General features: G+C 32.6%; 2 protein-coding genes and 1 pseudogene across 3 annotated transcripts; 1 reads left to right on the plus strand and 2 right to left on the minus strand.

The window, feature by feature from the left end:
* Window positions 1-246: 246 nt before the first annotated feature.
* On the minus strand, window positions 247-7530 carry LOC110600769 (annotated as a pseudogene).
* Window positions 7531-7966: 436 nt separating this feature from the next.
* On the plus strand, window positions 7967-12132 carry LOC110600768 (tryptophan synthase beta chain 1). 2 transcript variants are annotated; one of them, XM_021737633.2, is made up of 4 exons: window positions 7967-8371; window positions 10105-10904; window positions 10998-11092; window positions 11822-12132. In XM_021737633.2, exons 1-4 carry the CDS (start codon window positions 8036-8038, stop codon window positions 11995-11997), a joined length of 1407 nt encoding a protein of 468 aa, XP_021593325.1. In that variant the 5' UTR covers window positions 7967-8035; the 3' UTR covers window positions 11998-12132. The 2 variants fall into 2 exon arrangements, with proteins under 2 accessions (XP_021593325.1, XP_021593326.1); XM_021737634.2 differs by having other exon boundaries at window positions 8233-8371; window positions 10089-10904.
* A 3394-nt stretch (window positions 12133-15526) lies between these two features.
* Window positions 15527-19502, minus strand: LOC110600833 (glucose-6-phosphate/phosphate translocator 1, chloroplastic). The gene is made up of 5 exons (XM_021737725.2): window positions 18565-19502; window positions 17875-18100; window positions 17088-17310; window positions 16444-16657; window positions 15527-15866 (listed from the first exon to the last, which is right to left on the minus strand). Exons 1-5 carry the CDS (start codon window positions 19063-19065, stop codon window positions 15855-15857), a joined length of 1176 nt encoding a protein of 391 aa, XP_021593417.1. The 5' UTR covers window positions 19066-19502; the 3' UTR covers window positions 15527-15854.
* Between the last annotated feature and the right edge of the window lie 363 nt (window positions 19503-19865).

Raw genomic sequence — 19865 nt, forward strand, 5'->3', positions numbered from 1 at the left:
TTAATAAAAATCATAACAGCCTCGTGGCACTAAAAAACTTAAATTATATTCTTAACAAAACTTATTAGCAATGATTCAGTGATGTGTGCAAATCTCTCGACCTAAATTTTTAACACTTTCATACTGATTTACAACGCTATTATATCATTAATTGTCATACATATTATTTGTTGCATTATGTCTAAATATATTAAAATAATATTATTCATCGCATTATTATAGTATGTACAAAATAATACTGTAATGTTTTTTTTTTTTTAAGAGGTAAAGAAATTTCATTGATCAAGTTGAGTTACAGAGTCCAAAGGGTTATAAGAACAACGGCCGAAATCAGAGGCCCCAGAAGAAACAAACTCTTACAACTCAAGCCCAATAGGAAAACAAGATACAGACCCATAGCTAATCCTAAAACTACTGGGTCCTTGACCCGGAATGAAGATCCGGACGCTTGAAGAAGCAGCGCCGCACTCGGAGCCAGCACCAAAACAACCTAAAATTGTTGTTATGACACCAAGAATTTCTACTCGAGTAGAAAAAGGTTAAGACACCGCTGCCCAAGGATCCACCACAGTGGGTAACCTCCGCCTCGAATGGACACCGAAGTATCAAAAACCTAATGAGCAGGGGAGAGAGCAGCAGTGTAGCATGAAAATAATCAATTCAGCCCAAATGGGTGTTTGAGTTTTACAAAAGATCAAGTTCTGTCCATTCCCAGTTAAAGCTAACTGAACATTATAACAGGGTATCCTACTGTATTCAAACAAAATGTTCCTGAATCTCCGACACCCTGAAGAAAGAAAAACATCTTGGTGATGGATTTGATACCCATCAGTCTGCTGAATTCCCGTGCAATAGGACATATGCTCGGCTGCAGAAATCCAGGGTATTAACTCCTTTGTAAAGAGAAAACAAGAAGAAAGAATACTAGTGTAATCGTGGAATCCTGTCATTTTACAAGAGTTTTTATGACTAATAATAAGCTTGAATGTGTTAGTTCTAGACTAACATGTTCCATAATTTCATTCATAACCATGTTAGCAGACAACGAAAGTTCAGTAACTTCTACCGGTTTTGACCATACCACCTTATAATTAAATCATCTGGGGTCAAAGTGAAAGTTCTCAACCAACATGGGAACACCCAAATAGAAAAGAGTTATGCCTCAGATACAGCCAAACATCTATTGGTATCACTAACTTGCAGCTGTTTAAAAGAGAACAAAAGCTTTTGAAGGAAGAAGATTTATGCCTCAACTTTCAACTGAGTTCAAAGAATATTCTTTAATTCTCAAATTATTTTGCAGACCATAAAAAGTCGATGCCAATCACCCGTGTAGATGTGTGCTGAACTTGCAGGAATGGAATAATATATGATGTAAGCAAAAATTAAACTATTTAACCAGTATAGTCAGCGTGAAGACTTAACAGGTAAAAGTCCGTGCAAGGAAAACACAGAATGGAACACTGATTATCTGCCTACCTAATGTTACCAAATTTAATCGTGTCTTTTTCAAAAAGCTCATGATAACGTTGAGGTACAATGGGATTATCCTGCAAAAGCAGCAAAAAAGTTTAGAAATAATTACTGTAAAGTCAAATAATATATAAATAAAAGAGAAAAGAGATGGATCAGCAACTAGATATTAAGATATATTGCTTACATTAATGAAAGTTTTATTTGTGCTTCCAAGATCCATTAAATAAGGCCTAGAGTGGCATATAGAATAACAGAATTAAAAGGTCAGACGAGGATCAAAATGATATGCTTACAAATAATTCCGAGTAATTCCACTGACCAGAAATCAGCAAATTTCTCACCTTACTTGCTTAGGTAAGGTACCATCATGTTGCTCCTTTTCTACTTGCCTGAAAAAGCAGAATCCAGAAATCATAAAAAATTGACAACATCAACCAGATTTATAGAACTGCTGATAATAAAGCTACCGAAATTGAATGACTGCGTGTTGCTTGCTATAGGATGGGTGGTCAGTAGGAATATCTGCGACCCTTCTTTCTTTCCCGAAAAGGTAACAGGTCTGGCGATGTATATAGAGGGGCTCTGTTTATCAACACAAGTTAGCAATAAGAATATAAGCCAATGGGATATATTAAAAACTCACTCTCTCATAATCCATAATTCTACTATCAAAATGGATCAACCTTTGGGAAAATGAATGGACAGGTAATATAAGCACTTACAGACTGAAAAAAGCTCCAAACAAATAAATGATAACTTTCACCAATTGAGGTTAACCATGATATGCCTTACATGCTTGGTTTTAAACAAATTCAAATTCTACGTCTAATACCAAACAAGCTGGATTTAAACCACACTCATAAGATGATAGGACTGAAGCAAAAACACCTTTTAGTTGACAAAAAGAAAGAAGATATGATTTGAGGAAGGTAAGAGATCTTATGTTTTGCATGGATTCATGTGTATGATATACATATAAACAATTAAAGAAGATTCCTGGATTTACCATTTAGCACTTCGCCATTCTTAAAGACATAGAGTCGCCATCTTATATCAGGTTTGCGAGCATCTGGGGGCTCATTGAACAATACTGTTAACACCTATTGAAGAGAAAAAAAAAAGGAAAAAAAAAAACAATTAGCATGGAAATGAATGAGAAAATTATGCAAAACTTGAATGGAACAAGTGAGGTTTTCCAGCTCCACTAGTGCAAATCATGACAGAAAAAAAAAAGAGCTTTTACTATATCAAATATCAAACTAAAGAAGATGAGAAAGCCAAAAAGAATTTCCATTAGTTCAGTAAATTGTCACAAAAGATCAAATTCATTAGCAATTACAGACTTCCCGGCACTTTCTGCCTTCCTGTTCACATCCCAGAATGAGCAAAATCATAGAACAATAACTATTTTCTTTTAAAAAAAATCACACATCATAGCAGGGAAAAACCAAGAATAATTTTACACAAACACGAGAGAGAAAGCGAGAGAGAGGGAGAGAGAGATTCAACAATACTACCAATTATAAAGACATGCCAATTCTCTATAGTCAAAACAAAAGCAGAATCAACATCCCCTACCTCTGACTCTATTGGTTTCTGCAGCAAGTTTTCCAGATAGCTCAAATGAAGATTGTTGCTGCAGTTGCAATGATAACGGTCAAAATAAGGTAATAGAATCTATATATGATGTCCGACACTTTCACTAGCCAAACAGAATAATTCACACCACCTTAATGCTTGAAATTTAGCAAAAATTAAGACAAACTTGCCAGTTGTTCTTACCTCATGCTTTGATTCCAAGGCCTCCTCAGCAGCCTTCATCTTTGCCACAGAATCATCATCATCATTCCTGCCCAAGCAAAAAGCAGCCTCAACCCTTGCTCAAAGTATTGGCAATGCGACCCTTAGTATTATCAAATAAAAATTAAAGCAACAGCAAAACAAGAAAATTATGTGCAAGAACATGGTTTATCCTCTCTCCTGCATCAATACAAATAAAACCATTGTGAAAATCACAAAATGACTAGTAAATTTATTACAGTGAAAAGTAGCCTAAGACATTGTGCAAATGATATCCTCACTTTGTCACATTGATCAAGGTGTGAAGCTAAGAAGAAAAGCTCAATACTCTAATGAACATAGATTGCTTCTTTCTAGCTATGGTAAAGACTACCAAAATATAGCAAGGCTCTTGTGTTATGTTAGAGAAATCATATTACACCAATTGATCCATTGTGCTTAAATTATTTTATCCACAAAAAACTAGGAAAAAATTTCTTTCCAACCTGATGCTTTTGCTTATCAATTCTTATCAGTGGGGAATATGGCTATTAATCATATAAACCTACAGAATCTAACGCAAAGCACTCAGCTTGCTGTCATTGATAATTTGATATTCATAAGAAAAAAGGTGGAATTCACACCAAAATTATGTTACCAACGCTTAGATGAAAATTTAAAGAGAAAAAAGAAAAAGGTGAAGAAGCACTAACCGTCATTCTGTTCCTCTTGAGTTGGTCACCTGTAAAACCAAAGTTTCATCAGGCACTTCAATTAAGCAATGAATGTAATTCTTAACCCACAAAAAAGATTTGAGCGTTCAGAAAATACCAATGTTCATCATTCTCCGGATGAAATTAAGTTCAAACTTCCTACGACAATGATTCAGGACTAGTTATCTGACAATTTCATAGTATTCTAACAATTTCCATCAAACAATAGGGATTCCTTGCAGTATGATGGCAAACAACAGTTTTTCTGTGCACAAAAAAGTTAAGACACTTGAGCAAGAGACAGAAAAGTAATTAATTGTGGATATCAGCAGACACCTAATCACATTCTCTCCCATGGACATCTTTGTTGGGGCGATCAAATGGAGAAGTAGATCTCCCATTCCTCGCTCTAGAAGATTTGCCATGCATCTCTTCCTGTCCTCCTCTCCTTTCTCTCAGCTCCATTTTCTCTATCTTCACCTCTCTCTCTATGTGCGCTCTTGTCACTAACCCTCTCATGCTTTCTCTCAATCACTTTCTCAGCCTCTCTTTCTCTATGTGCACTTTTATCACTAAACTTGCCAAGATTTTTTCATGTTCTCTTTCAGAAAAACTTTCTGTCTCTCTTTCCCTATGTCTACCATCTCCCTTGCCATGATTGCTTTCATGGTCCGTCTCCACTACAGTCTTAGTCTCTCTCTCAGCTTGTGCCCTCCTTAATCGCTTTGTTCTTGGAGAAGAAGAATAAGACCTTTGACGACTAGTCTTTTTCTCCCTTGCCTGAGGCGAGCTATCCCTGTGGAGCTCCTATGTCGTGATGGAGGGGGAGAGTGAGACATCTCATGCTTCAGAGATTTAATGCGACTTGAGAGTTCCTCTTTTGCTGGAGAGGTATCCATGTGGGAGCTCCTGAGTCAAGCTGGTGATCTTTCTCTTCGAGATGGCCTCTTTCTATGTGGAGAACCCCGACGTCTAACAAGAGATTGGGAATGATTAGACAAATTACGTCCCATTGGGAATTACTGTCTGTGCAGTTATGAAGCTACCTAAATTTTGAATAGCAAATGTTAGATAAGCGGGGTAAAATTTATGAATCTAATCAGAAATTGAACGCCAAAGCAGCAAGACATTATAATTCAATGTCTTTAAGCATATAATTCAGTATAAATTCTAATTACAAGTTTGTGCATGAGTTAGTTAATGAACCAGATCAACTAAGAGTGTGTAATGATTTGTTCAGTCCCAAAATATCAAAACCAAGTTAAATGAAGTTAGCAGCAAAGAAACCAAACTCGGCCAAATTGAATTCTATGAAAGCAAAACCGAAATTCACTTTATTGTTTTCTCAAAGTTGAAAAGTAAATAGTGGCAACAACATGCTTTTTTTTTTTCAAGAACAATACTGGTTTTCAGCAATGAAACAAACGTTATAATGCTCTCTTCAGTAGTAATAGCAATAAAATTAGTACTGAAAACAACGCTAATAGTAGGAAAACAACTTCTCAAATCACTAACCCAAGCATCATACACAGAGTATAGATTGAGAAGAAAATGAAAAGAAAAACCTTGTTGGAACCTTGTAAAAGTAGAAAGGAAATTGCTTTTAGGTTCCTAAATTTTTTAAAAAATTCATTAGTCCATCGCCCAATTAAAAATTCCCTTATTATTATTTTTAAATACAACTATTTATTCTTTTTATAGTAAATATTGAGGGCTTTTTGTTGATCTAGGGTTTAAAATAAAAAAAATATCAATTTAGATTAAAAAAATATATTTATGAATTTGAATTTAATCGCCAGATCGCGATAAAAAATAGTATTTGCCGCCATTAATTACTTAAAGTTAATTAATAAAATACATTATAAAAAATTTATTATAATAAAAAATATAATATAAATAAAATTATTAAATTAATATAATATAAAAAATATATTAATTAATTAATATATTTATATTTTATAATATAATAACTCTACAATTAAATATTACCAGTAATTTTGGCTTTATATTAATTAATGGCGGCAGACACCATTTTTATCGCCAAGTCAAATCCGAAATTCATAAATATCTCAAATCCATGTGTTTTTAACTCTAAATTGATAAATTTTTTTTATTTTTATCCTAAATTAACAAAAAGTTCAAATATTGATCCGTGACATTGGAAAAACATATTTTATTTTTGAATTATTTTTTTTTGGAACATGCATAGTGAGATGCATTAACATAGTCCATCGGGCATATGTACAAAAGGTAAACAAGTCCAGAAAGCCCATATCATCCCATTTAACCCACCCAAAAAATCAAACCAAAACAAAGAAAGCCCAACCACTTCATCAAACCAAACCCAGCCTAGCGAAACTAGGAACACAACGCGTCTGGGGAACCACCGAACTCACCGCCACCAACGGGACCAGAGTTATCCGGAAAGTACCAATCAACCAAAACTGAAAACGAAACCCTCCCAATCAAGAAAACTTTTAACAGAGCTTTCTATAAACCAGTCAGGAAGAGCAGCAGAAAGGGATGGGCAGAGCTGGACTCTCATTCTTAGGGTGCGTAGATCAATGACGAAGCATGATCAACCCGAACCTTCCAGCGACAAGCAAACCCAGCAAACAAACAAACCAAATCTAGATCACAAAACCCACCCCTACACATGAAGCATTGATCTGGCAAAACAAAGCAAAACCAAAAGAAAAACAACACACACCAAAACAAACTGCTTGCCGAGGCAGACGGACGACTACCAATCCACAGGAGAACAACAAAACCTTACATGCAAGCCATTAGGAGAAGGCACAACAAAAACTCAACTTGCACTCAAAACAAAGACTGCAAAATTGGACTCACAAAACCACCAAAAGAAAACGAAAAAACACAATAGAAGAAAAAAGAAGCCTGAAGCCTGTTCCTTGCTCTCACTCGGCTCTTCCAGTATCCTCTTTTCACCGATCAGCAAAACAAAAAACTCCTCTTCCTTCCTATGCTCGTCGCGCTCTCGCTCTCGCTCTGGATAAACATGATAAATGCCCTAAAATTTAATTGCTGACGTAAATGGCTATTGTTGTAAATTATTTAGCTCTTTCTCTGACGGAAGACTAATTAGTTGTATTTCAATATCATAAGGACCTTTTAACAAGGCTTAATTACATAATGAATTTTCTAAAACTCAGGTAATAATTCTCCCAAAATAGAAAGAGATCAGAAATTGGGCAGCAAAGATAGAATCAGAGTAAGGATTTTACACACACTAAGCAAAAATAAAATAGAACCTGAGAGAGCGAGAAAGCAAGAAGAGTTACGGGGCCATCGATCTGAGTAGTAAATACAACATTAGGAACGTCGTTGTCTAAGGAGGCGCAAATGGAGTCTGAACTTTGAAACCCTAAATAATTAGCTGGCTGCTTAAAAAGAAAATGTTCTTGTTGCCGCTAAAAACCTTAACAGTTTTCAATCAATTGGATATAGAGCCAGAAAGCAGACAAAGGGGGTGGTCGTGAAAGTGGTCTGCAAGTCGGAGAGGACAGACCAAGTGAGGATTCAGGGTGTTCTTGTGACGATAAGAAACGACGTAGTTTTTATGATGTAAAATAATTTATTGATAGTACTTGATTACTTCTTTATTGAAAGTTAATTACTTCAAAAATTTTGTCTGTCCACTTTTTTGGATAAATAAGTGGTAATTTTTGCAGAGTAATCTCATATTACGTTACAACCATTTAGAAAAGGATATTTTATACATATTTTCATTTGAAATATGGAAAACTTTTGAATGATTTGCTGTAGGTTCATTTATTATTGATTTTTTCCCTTTTTTGGTATGTTAACGGTAGGAAGTGACAGTGTTTTTTTCTTAAAAAAGAAAAGTAGGAAGTGACGTGCCTTACCATATCGTCCTTTTTGCTTTTCAACTAAAAAAAACTACTGGCAAACAAAATGCCACGTCACTGCAGAATCGGAAAGGGAACTCAGGTGCTGCAACTATAAAATCCCGAGTCGGACCCAGCGTCACCAACCCCAAAATAAAGAAGTCAGCAAAGCCACCTAACTCCAAAAGCTGAGCCCTAATGGCCGCTACTTACTGCAGAGCTCACAGTTCTTCTTCTTCTACCATCTCCAACCCCTACTCTTCCTCCAAGTTGCCCTTTAAGTTCAGAAATTTTAAGCCTTCCTCATCCTCTTCTTATCACTCTATTAGATTTTCCGTCTCTTGCACTTTGGCCAGAGATGCTGCTGTCAAGAGGGAAGGAAAAGAGGATTCTGACCCAGCTCTGTGGCAGCGGCCCGATTCTTATGGCAGGTTTGGTAAATTTGGCGGGAAGTATGTCCCTGAAACCCTAATCCATGCTCTCTCTGAGCTCGAATCCGCCTTCAATTCTCTCAAAGATGATCCTGATTTTCAGGTAAAAATCCTTTTGTTGTGTATTTGGGGTTTTGTTAAGGTTTATTTATTATTCAATTCAGTGAATTGTTTGGGAAATCCAAGTGACTTCTGCTTTATTTGCGCTATATCCACTTTTTATTTTCCTCAAAAAGCTGTTTCTGTTTGAGGGCCCTTTTTTTTTTAAATTTTGGTAATTAAAAATAAATCGCAAATCATGGTTTGTGGGGAAGATTTTCCCAGAACAGTGCAACAAGTCAGAAAATTTTTGAAGTAAATAGATATTAGTAATAAATTAAGCCATGAGAAGCATGTTGGCATATGCGAACGGCTTCTCTTGCCGTTGGATCCGACTAAAATTGACTCATCCCAGATGGGAGTAGGCGCCACCGACTAAAATTGATAAGCACCGGTGTTTGGCATGCAAGTTTAACATTAGGTACTCTGTTTGATTTAATTTAATTTAAAATTTAAATTTAAGTATTTATAAAACTAAATTAATTTTAAAAAATAATTTAAATTAAATTGATCAAATTCAATTTAATAAATAATTTGGTCTATTGAATATTTAATATTGAATTTTTGATTGTTAGTGCTGTAAGATTTGAGGAATTATTTTAATTTTAATTAAGTTGATTTTTTATATTAAAATTATAGAGTATTATTAAGTAATCAATTTAATTTAATTAAATTTTTTTATTATTAAAATTACATTAAATTGAAATAATTTAATTTTAACAATTAAAATTTAATTAAATTAAAATTTAAAATTAATTTGATTCAATTAATTATTTCAGTTTTATTGAAATATTGCTCAACCTTATCATCATTGTCACACCGTTAATGTCTGGAAAGAAAAAACAAAAAGTTGGCTTTCCGCACCATAATAATAAACAAAATAATAATAATAACCGACGCTTACCCTAATACTATTCTTTTCCTTTTTTCATATTTTATTGAAAAATACATTGCAATACATCAATTTTTAATATCTAGGCATATGTTAAATGCACTATTCTTTCTATTATCTGTATTATGATAATGTATATCATAAAAATTTTAATTAAGAATTCTTTTTCATACAAAGTGAAAGGTGCATAAGTTCCACTTAAGGGTCCATGTGATTTATAAATATAATATATATGAAATAAAAATATATAAAAATAAATATTATAATTATTTCCAGTAATTCATAATATTAAACATTCATTATATTTTTTATTTCACTTTAATTTTTGTATTTTTTTTGTCTCTATATTCATTGAATCTTTTTATTTTCTTAGTTATCTTATTAACTTATATTTATTTCTTATTTACTATTTTTATAAATTATTACTTCTATTTTATAATTTTTATCCATTTTATTTTTTAAAATATATTAAAAAAATAAATTTTTATATTAATTTTTTATTTATATTTATTTTAAAAATATTAAATTTTATTAAATATTAAAAAAGGTTTTAAGAGATTTTTTGAAAATAAAATAAAATAAAATAGGGTTATAATATTCAATTTGTATATTACTGAAATAGAAAAGTGGATAATAATTTTAGAACAATCGGAAAGATGAAAAGAATAATGGGATGGATGAATTATATATTTTGTAAAAATCATTTGAAAGTTGAATTCTGCGTCTTGTATTTTGTGTGTCAAATAATTTTCAATTTAATGTTTTATGATGTATATTATCCTATCGCATAATAGAAAAGGAGAATAATACTTTTAAATGAATTTTTAAGTGAATTTGTCTCCCAGAATGAACTAGCTGGGATTTTGAAAGAATATGTTGGTAGGGAAACTCCTCTCTATTTTGCCGAGCGTCTTACAGAGCATTATAGGCGTCCTAATGGTGAAGGACCACACATTTACCTCAAGAGAGAAGATCTTAATCACACAGGTGCTCATAAGATCAATAATGCCATTGGGCAAGTTTTGCTTGCTAAACATTTGGGCAAAAAACGTATAATTGCTGAAACTGGAGCTGGACAGCATGGAGTTGCAACTGCTACAGTTTGTGCAAGGTTCGGCTTGCAGTGTATCATCTACATGGGTGCACAAGATATGGAAAGACAGGCACTTAATGTTTTCAGGATGCGGCTTCTTGGGGCTGAAGTCAGGGCAGTCCATTCTGGGACTGCAACACTGAAGGATGCTACATCAGAAGCTATACGAGATTGGGTGACTAATGTGGAGACAACCCATTATATTTTGGGATCTGTAGCTGGACCACATCCATTTCCCATGATGGTTCGGGAGTTCCATAAGATTATTGGTAAAGAGACAAGAAAACAAGCAATTGAAAAATGGGGTGGGAAGCCTGATGTTCTGGTTGCATGTATTGGTGGGGGCTCCAATGCAATGGGACTGTTTGATGATTTTGTTAAAGACAAGGACGTTAGGTTGATAGGTGTGGAGGCTGCTGGTTTAGGCTTGGATAGTGGTAAGCATGCAGCAACTTTGACCAAAGGACAAGTTGGTGTCTTACATGGAGCTATGAGCTACTTATTACAAGATGATGATGGACAAATAATTGAGCCTCATTCTATAAGTGCAGGGTAAGGTTATAACCGACTTTTTAAGTAGTATGGCTTTTGCAATCTCTCTCTCCTTTTATGTTTGCATTATCTATTATCTCTGTCCTTGTATAGGTTGGATTACCCAGGAGTTGGACCTGAGCACAGTTTTCTGAAAGAAAAAGGACGTGCTGAATACTATAGTGTTACAGATGAGGAGGCATTGGAAGGTATGGAAAATTCTTCTTTTTTTTTTTTTTTTTAATTATTCTTGGCTGATATTTTTGAAGATTGACGATTTATTATTATGCTTACTGCATGTTGTTGATTGTCTATCTGTGTACATTCGTTCTGTGTTGGATCATGGATGTGCTAATTCAGTTTTGAAGTTCTCAATCTAGGAACTATCTTTTTAGCTCATTCCAGCGGATTATAAGTTGTCTTCTGATCCATTTCCATAAAATTTTGATATGGATGTTTGATTATCGTTCTTTTAAGAACTATTACTAGGACCAGTTCCATTTCTTTCACATGAATGCAGTTTTGGTACTCGCAAGGAATGTTATTAGGATGGCCCAAAACTTGCATTCCTCAGCTTTTTTATCCTGCTTCCATTTTGAAAAGACAGAAATGAATCAATTGAATAATAATTCCATCCCACATACAAAATGTGTGAAACAGGAAATTTTTACTTCTGAGAGGGGAAAAAAGCAAAAAAAAAAAATTCCTCCTGCTACCAAGTTAACTTGTTGAGATTCTCTGACTGTTATTTCAGGTATAAATAATTTGCTATTATTAAAAGTGCGGGAGTTCATGCAAACAATTTGCACAGACCAAAGCTCGGAGTGGCTTCTTTCTATCACACAATTTCCGCTTTTCTAGTAGTGTAATTGTAAATTGTAAATAATTAACAAGTTGAAGTCTTTCTTATTAGTTACTGATTTGCTTTGTATGTGCAGCATTCAAGAGGTTATCACGATTAGAGGGCATAATACCTGCTCTGGAGACATCTCACGCCCTGGCATATTTGGAGAAGCTCAGCCCAACTCTCCCAAATGGAACTAAGGTTGTGTTGAACTGCAGTGGCAGAGGTGATAAGGATGTGCAGGCCGCCATAAAATATTTGCAAGTTTAGTGATGTAATTCTTTTTATTTGACAATAAACTGATTAATCCCAGCTTGGTGTTTAAGTTTTTGGTTTTCTTTCCCTTCTTTATTTCTTTTGAATATTTGGGAATAAGATGCTGTCTCTATCAAATCTTTATAGGCTTTTTTTTTTGTTTTGTTTTTTTTACCATGCAAAGGTAATTTTGCATTTAAAGACCCAGTGGGTCAAACAGCATACAGCATATATAAGTCTAAGAAAAGTCCAACCCAAAATCCAACAATCAGAGTTCAATTTAATTCAAACTCAATTTACACACCGCTCTGTCTTTCTCCGTTACCACTTGAAATTGCTGACAGCATCGAGTCACCGCCGAAAACTATTGACACTGTAGTGTCAATAATAGAAAGAAAAAATGGTGTATTCTGAAAACTTTTGACACTGGAAATAACAGAAAGAAAAAACGGTATATTCAGAAAAACAACATGTACAACCAGGACGAAAAAAATCTAATATAAAAATAATTCAGAACAAATCAAATCCATTAAATAATTCTCGATTCAGATTGGAGCTACCCACCACCAGACTAGACAATTAAAATGAAAGCATTACCAAATAATTTTCAACTCACCGGAGCCACCCACCACCAGACAATGAAAAGAAAAAAAGATTTGAACCACCACGGTGATAGCATCACTTGAAGGGAGGCGATGCGACACCGAACAATTCTCAATTCAAATCGAAGCCACCCACTACTAGACAGTTAAAACGAAAAAAAGACTTGAACTACCACAGTATCACACGAACCAAATAATTCTCAACCCAAATCGAAGTCACCCACCACCAGACAATCAAAACGAAAAAAAGGCTTGAACTACCACAACATCACATAAAGGAAAGCAAAGCAATAGAGGTCTCATGGGAGAGGTGGTCTCCAGACACATTGGCATAGTGTACGTCAACATGGAAGAGCCCTTTCTTGAAATAGAAATAAAATCATCAGCCACAAATAAGACGAAATTTCTCAATTTGATTATATATTGATCCCAAAAATTTTTAATTTACTCATTTCATAAATTTTATATCATTAAATATCTCATCCTTTCAGGATTTTTTACTGTCATAGACTATACTTTTTAATTGTACCCATGAGCCACTAAGTTTTATTAAAGAGATATTTTATTGAAATTAAAATAAAATTAAATAGAATTATAATATAAAAAAGAAAAATGACTATAATATTAATAGTTAAACTTTTGAGGAGTAATAGTTAAATTTTGAAATAATATAGTCAGAATAATTTTATTTTTTTTTATTAAAAGTTAAAATTTCATTAATCAATCAGATTCGCAAAAGCACAAAATATAAAGGATTATATATTGGGCGAGAGGATTACAAATAAAGCTTGTGTTTTAGTTTCCAAAGCTATTCAAAACAATAATATATATATATATATATATATAAAGTTAATATTATTATTATTATTGTATGACCTTTTAATTTTTTATTACTTTTTAATATAATAAATACTGTCACTGTTATATGAGATTTCGATATTCTATTATTTTTAAATATAATATATTGTTAATATTGTAATAAAAAGTTTTATTGTATTTTGATTATTACAAAATTTTATTATTATTTTAATAATAAATAAAATATTTATAAAAATTGAATACTACCGTATAAAAGATGTTTAGATAAAAGAAATCACTTCAAAAAAAGAAATATATATATATATTAGCAATACTTTCATAATAAAAAGATCATGTAAAAGATTTTTACTATATCACAATACTACTGTATTGTTGATTTAATAATTTTTTAAATTATAATTAAGATAATTTAATTGATAAATATTATATATTTTTTGTCTGATGTGAATAATTATATAGAATAAAAATTATTATAAAAATATTAACTATGATAAAGTATAAAATAATTAAAAAATTAATACAACTAATTGCATAAAATATTATTAAACTAAAATTTTATTCAATTCAAATAATTATAAAAATTAATAGATATAAATAATTAAAGTATAATAAAAAATAAAATAGTGATTCTAATATTTTAAATTAAGGATTACAAATATTAAATGATTAAATTATTAAATTTAAATTACTATATGTTATTATATTAATAATTGTGATAATTTCAATTTTTTTTATAAAAATTAAATTTTTATTTATTTATTTTATATAAAATCAACCAGCACAATATTTTTCTATTCAAATAAACAAATATGTTATGATTATATTGTATATAAACTTTAATGGTATCCTAACATAATTATCGAAACGAGTTGAAACCTAAAAGATCGAATAGACAGAGATATAGGCAAATAACTCCTTTTTAAATTTTAAGACGCTGGAAATTTTTGGAAAGTAACAACTCAATAATTTCACATTTCATTTATATCGTAATTGTTAAAATCGAATAAATTGGGTTCATTTCATATACTTTTTACACACAATATTCTCTCCTCCATTTCTATTGCTTATATTTTGAAATTATTATTTTTTATTGTTCTCTTAATATCTAGTATACCAATTTGCACAACTCTCCACAGTTAACTCAACTATTTAGACTAAATTGATATTAGATAAAGAGTTATCCAAACATTAAAATTTTTTAATTCAAATTCAAGTATATTTGAAAAAAAATTATTTTATTCTTCTTCGATAATAAAACATATTTAGACTATAATTATTGTGAAACACTTGAAGAGTATAGTGATAAAATAAATAATATTGTTCTTTCACCACTGCAACTCCTGCCATCGTATCGATGTCCACCATAGTTGAATCTTAATAAAATTTATTAATATAGTTATTTAAATGAAATTTGTTATTGAATATTAATAATATATAATAATAAGTACCACAATTTTTAAACTTTTTGATATAATTGAATTTAATTATACATAACTTTATATTTATTAATATTTCAAAATTTTAAAATCCACGTATTTATTAGATTTCTAATTCTTCGAAATTGTAACTTGAATATGAAATAAATTTAAAATTTAAGAGAATATTTTATTCTCTCAGTAGCAGAATGAATTTATATAAAAATAAATATTATTTTATAAAATAATATCATATAATTAAATAATTTATATTATTTTATATAATAGAAATATAAAAAATTTTAATACCGGATAAAAGACTAATCGAATATATAAATTTGATGGCCGAGGGTCGGGTCAAGGCAGTGCCACGGTACCCTTTGAGGGATCCAGAAGGGGACAGTGCCCAGGTGGGGACCAAATGTTTCGTTGGATTCCTTTCTTTACTCTTTCTCCCCAAAGTGGATTCCTTTCTTTACTCTTTCTCCCCAAAGATTGAACGTGCATGATTACCACAAAACTAAAACAAAATAAAATAAAATTATCAAATTAAAATTCTGAGAATTGAAGGAAACGACCATAAAAGTTGTGCTTTTGTCATGTCCTCCAGGGTTTATAACCCTTCAGTTGCATGAGGAGACATTTATCTTGAGAGGAGTCGGTGATACTATAAATAACAATCATGGAATTAATTTATAAAGAAGCAAGTAATCCAAGAAAATAAATTTCTTTGCCTTCATATGTTATTAATGTTCGTCTTTGAAACAGACAAGATTTGGACATTATCCAAGTTTTATTTTAACATTTTCTCCTCAGCCTCACAAATGAAGGAAAAACCTCAGTAACAAACATTTTGTAAGAGCAAATGTTGCTCCTAATCACAATTATTATTATTATTATCTAAAGTAAGATGCCTGCCTGCCTGCTGGCTCATCCAAGCCAAAACCAGCCCCTCTTCATACTGCAAACTATCAACCCTAACTCATCATTTATGTTGCACGATGAACAATCTTTAATTGCCTTCTCCAAAGCATCATCACTGTGTTGCCTGCAAGAATAATAATATATGCAAATAATTAGAGTAACCAAACAAACACGTTCTAAACAGCAGCCGTCAACTTTGGCAGTATTCTGACTTCAGGAAGAGGAATAAGCAAAGGGAATCTTTTAAGATTCCCCAAATTAGCTAGACCATGGTCAATATCCAACTAATCGCCTAACCCCAACAAGATTTAACTATTAGAACGTGGCTAAGATCTAACCTTCCAAGAATGCAGTCTATATCTAGCATGCTCCATGAACGTGCACAGTTTACAGTAAATGGTTCTATACTCAGTATTTTATCAGGTTCTCTGATCCACAGATTCCCCTAAACTTACATTCCACATCCTTCATCTGAAAACTATGAGCCCATGTTATCTTATTACCACTCAGCTTTTATTTTATTATTTTTCATAGGAAAAGTTTAGGTTTTTCTTGACATCTTTAACATACATACAAACAAAATTTGTCAGTATGCTGGATCCATGATTTGTCCAAGGATATACTTATCTTCTAGAAGATAGAGCAATTTATGAAATTATATAGCATCATCAGAAAATTCATAAAAGAGAAGGTAAAGTTACCTGGGAATACAAGAAGGTTCCAAGGATTGCGATGGCAGCGCCAAGAGCATTCACTGGCCGGACAGGTGTGTGGAAAATGATAATGGAAGAGACTATGACGGAGATACGTTTCATGGTGTTACCAATGCTAAAGGTCAAGGGAGAGATCTCATCCAAGGACATGTATGACACCTGGTTGTACAGATGATAGAACACGCTCTGTGCCGCCACCCACCTATTTACGTATCATGAAAACCCCTTATAACAGGTTTAGTGAAAGAAGAGAAATAAAATATATAAATAAATAAATAAATAATCAGTTAGCCAACCATTTGCCAGTTCAGTATTCAAAACTTCAGAACCAAAAGGTATTTCAAGCAACACATTGTAAAATATGCTAAACCATTGTGTAGAATCTCATCAGCAAGTGTGGAACTGAAAGTTTATGATGAGCTTGGACTTCAAATTCAAATAATTCATAATTTCTCAAAACATCACCTAACAAGAGGCCAGGCATAGAAATCCTCTAAATTATTGATCAAACACATTCCCATCAAGATTTAACTACTGTTTATTTCACTTTTCTACCATGTAAATGCATATAGACAAATACTGAGTACTCTAAATCAGTGAAAATAAACCGTTTGTAGTCATCAAGCAATTACCAAATAAAATGCGGTCCAATCTGAGAGACGGCTGTTTGCCATCCTGCTGTCCACATCTGCGGTCCCTCCACAACTATGGCAAAAGGCGTAAGAATCAACAGAGACAACATAGAGAGACATGCATAGTAGTTCATTCCGCTAACAGACTTCCCTTTCATGCCCTTCTTTGAAAATATGTTCCGGAAAACAAATGCCAAGTTGGAGATCATCGCTCCCATAAAACCTGAAATAGATAGCCAACCACCAACCTATAAAGTTCATGAATGAGAAAAAATTACCAAAATTACATTCCAACCCCACCTTAAAAAAAACCCTTTCAATATAGAAAAACCAGAAGACAGACGAAAATTAATATCATACATGGAGGGGATAAAGCAAAAAAAAAAAACAGAAAAAAACACCAGCAAGGGCACAGCAGTTAGACAAACATGTAGTTTCACTGAACACAGTCTATTCAGGATATATTTGGCATTGTTATTGGGAAGTATATTGAGGGAGAAAAAAAAAGATATTAAAAATTAATTTAAAATAAAATTTTACTTGTTGTAGTCATAAAAATTCTATAACAATTAAATAGCTTTTTCAACAAAATCTAAGACGGTGCAGATCACTCTTTTGGCTTCCCAACCTCAAGCTCAAACAGGGCCTCAATATTTAAGCTTTTCTTTCTCCTTGTCCATGTAAAAGAAAAAAAAGTAAGAGGATCAAAATGTTCATATATCATGAAATAATTAAAAGATGACAAATCATGCACTGATCAAAAGAGAGAGAGAGTGTGTGTTCTTACCAATCATGTTGAAGTTGAGCTCAGTAACAGCAGCAAGTGCACAACCACCTATAATTGGAATAAGGGACATGTAAACCCCTGCAGGGAAGGTGTCGCCCAAGATGAACCTTGAGACCAAGACGCTGAAGGCAGGCTCGCCACTCTTAATGATATGGGTAAATGAGACAGCAACCTTTGACATGCTCACTGTTGCAGCTACATGCCCAATTGTATGGGCCACAGCAACCTTACGAGAAAAAGAAAACAATTAGAGAACGCTAGGAATGCAACTAGAATCAAATTGACAACATATCTCAGTTCAATCCCCAGACACCATTAATCCTAAAAGCTCTTTTTTTTTTTAATTGGCCGAGAAAAGGTTTAAGAAAGCGAAACAAGTCCAATTTTAGATCAAATTTTCATACACCCAACAAAATTGAATAAACGCAAATCAAACTTTCGTTCCCTATGCTTTCCAGCAAGTAATTTAATAAGATTATTTAAAAAATATATATATAAAGCACAAACAGCTGCCCATCATTTGCCCCTTTCACTCATTTTCATCTGCAACAAAACAAAGGGTAATTTTCTCGTCTGAGAACCATAAAACCTGAAAACTGAATCGGGCAAATCAAAACAAAAACATCACTTTCCCATCATTTCCTTCACTTTCGCAAAAAAAAATAAAACAGAACCCACAAATTTACTTACAGGGAACAGAGTCTTCCAAAACTCAAAATCAGTTTTAGGTGCCTCGGCGATCCTTATAGCCCAGGAAACTAGCATGATGAGAGATCCACAAGCTAAAGAAAGTGTAGAGGTCAGCCACGGAAATGGAAACGCATTCAACACCTTCTTGTTGTATATGTTGAACACCACATTCAAAGCCCACCATGTTGCAAAGTAAATCCCAATCTTGACCCTCCTCGCTGTCTCTGATTTTGTCTCTTCAGCCTTTATTGGCTGCAATCGGTCCCCATAGGCTTTGCATGTGATCAAGTATTTCCTTTGAGGTTTTGATACAGCAATAGACTCGATCGAGGAGACCAGTAGAGGTTTTGACACAGAGAGAACTGGTTTTGGGTTCTTCTGGACTGTAAGTGACGGCAAAAACAAAGATCTCTGTATAGTTAATGGACTTTGTCTGCGAAAAATCGTGTCAGATCCATTGATCATGGGTGCCATAGCAGATTGCTTGACGGTGCAAATCATGATGCAATTTTCCAAGTTAAAATCGAAAAGGGTAAAATAAAATGACACAAATCTGTCTCTAACAACTCACGGATGGAGATGAATATCAAAAAGGAAGAGAGGTTCACAAGAAATATATATGTATATAAAAAGGTAGTCTTTTGCGACAATTTCTCTATGTCAAAAGGTAAAAAACCAAGATCTCGCAGGATTTAAACAAATAATCACAAAAGCTAAAAAACAATAAGATTGCTACGATTCTACGGAGCTAACTGTGGAAGAAACACCAAATATTCTCTACTTATATTTATACTTTTTACTGGGTTTTACGGGTAGAAACAGAGAGAAAGAGGGGAGCTCTCGAATTTTGCTGAGAAGCTCTTCTTCTGCTCTGAAATCTCGGTCCAAATGTCAAACGATCATGCGAGTGTATCTTTCTGCATTAAGGAATTTCAATCCTATATCAGTTTCACCAAAAATGGCGTGGAACCATAAATTTTTATTTGAATTGAAAATAATAAAATACTCACACACGTTGCAAATACGCTTAAATATATATATAAAATATAAAATATATATTAAATAAAGTAATATAAAAATTATTTATATTTAAAAAATTATAACATAATAACTATACCAAAATATATGAAGTATGAAATTATAGTTTTTATTATAAAATTAAAGATTATTAACATATAAATAATATATTTTTTAAAATATTTGTGATAAGAAATTGTAATATTAATTTATTTTTCTCTTTAAAAAATCATTACTAATAAAATTTTAATTCACAAATGTTATAATCATTTTCTATATTTTCT

The sequence above is a fragment of the Manihot esculenta genome, chromosome 15 (genome assembly GCF_001659605.2).
Source record: "Manihot esculenta cultivar AM560-2 chromosome 15, M.esculenta_v8, whole genome shotgun sequence".
Lineage (NCBI taxonomy): Eukaryota > Viridiplantae > Streptophyta > Magnoliopsida > Malpighiales > Euphorbiaceae > Manihot > Manihot esculenta.

Excerpts from the sequence above, each read along its gene's own strand:
- LOC110600768 (XM_021737633.2), top strand. The coding sequence starts at position 8,036 with ATGGCCGCTACTTACTGCAGAGCTCACAGTTCTTCTTCTTCTACCATC. Across the intron at positions 8,372-10,104 it reads AAGATGATCCTGATTTTCAG|AATGAACTAGCTGGGATTTT; the intron begins GTAAAAATCCTT and ends TTTGTCTCCCAG. Across the intron at positions 11,093-11,821 it reads AGATGAGGAGGCATTGGAAG|CATTCAAGAGGTTATCACGA; the intron begins GTATGGAAAATT and ends TTGTATGTGCAG.
- LOC110600833 (XM_021737725.2), bottom strand. The coding sequence starts at position 19,065 with ATGATTTGCACCGTCAAGCAATCTGCTATGGCACCCATGATCAATGGA. Across the intron at positions 18,101-18,564 it reads TTTGGAAGACTCTGTTCCCT|GTTGCTGTGGCCCATACAAT; the intron begins GTAAGTAAATTT and ends TTTTCTCGTAAG. Across the intron at positions 17,311-17,874 it reads GCTCAACTTCAACATGATTG|GTTTTATGGGAGCGATGATC; the intron begins GTAAGAACACAC and ends TATCTATTTCAG.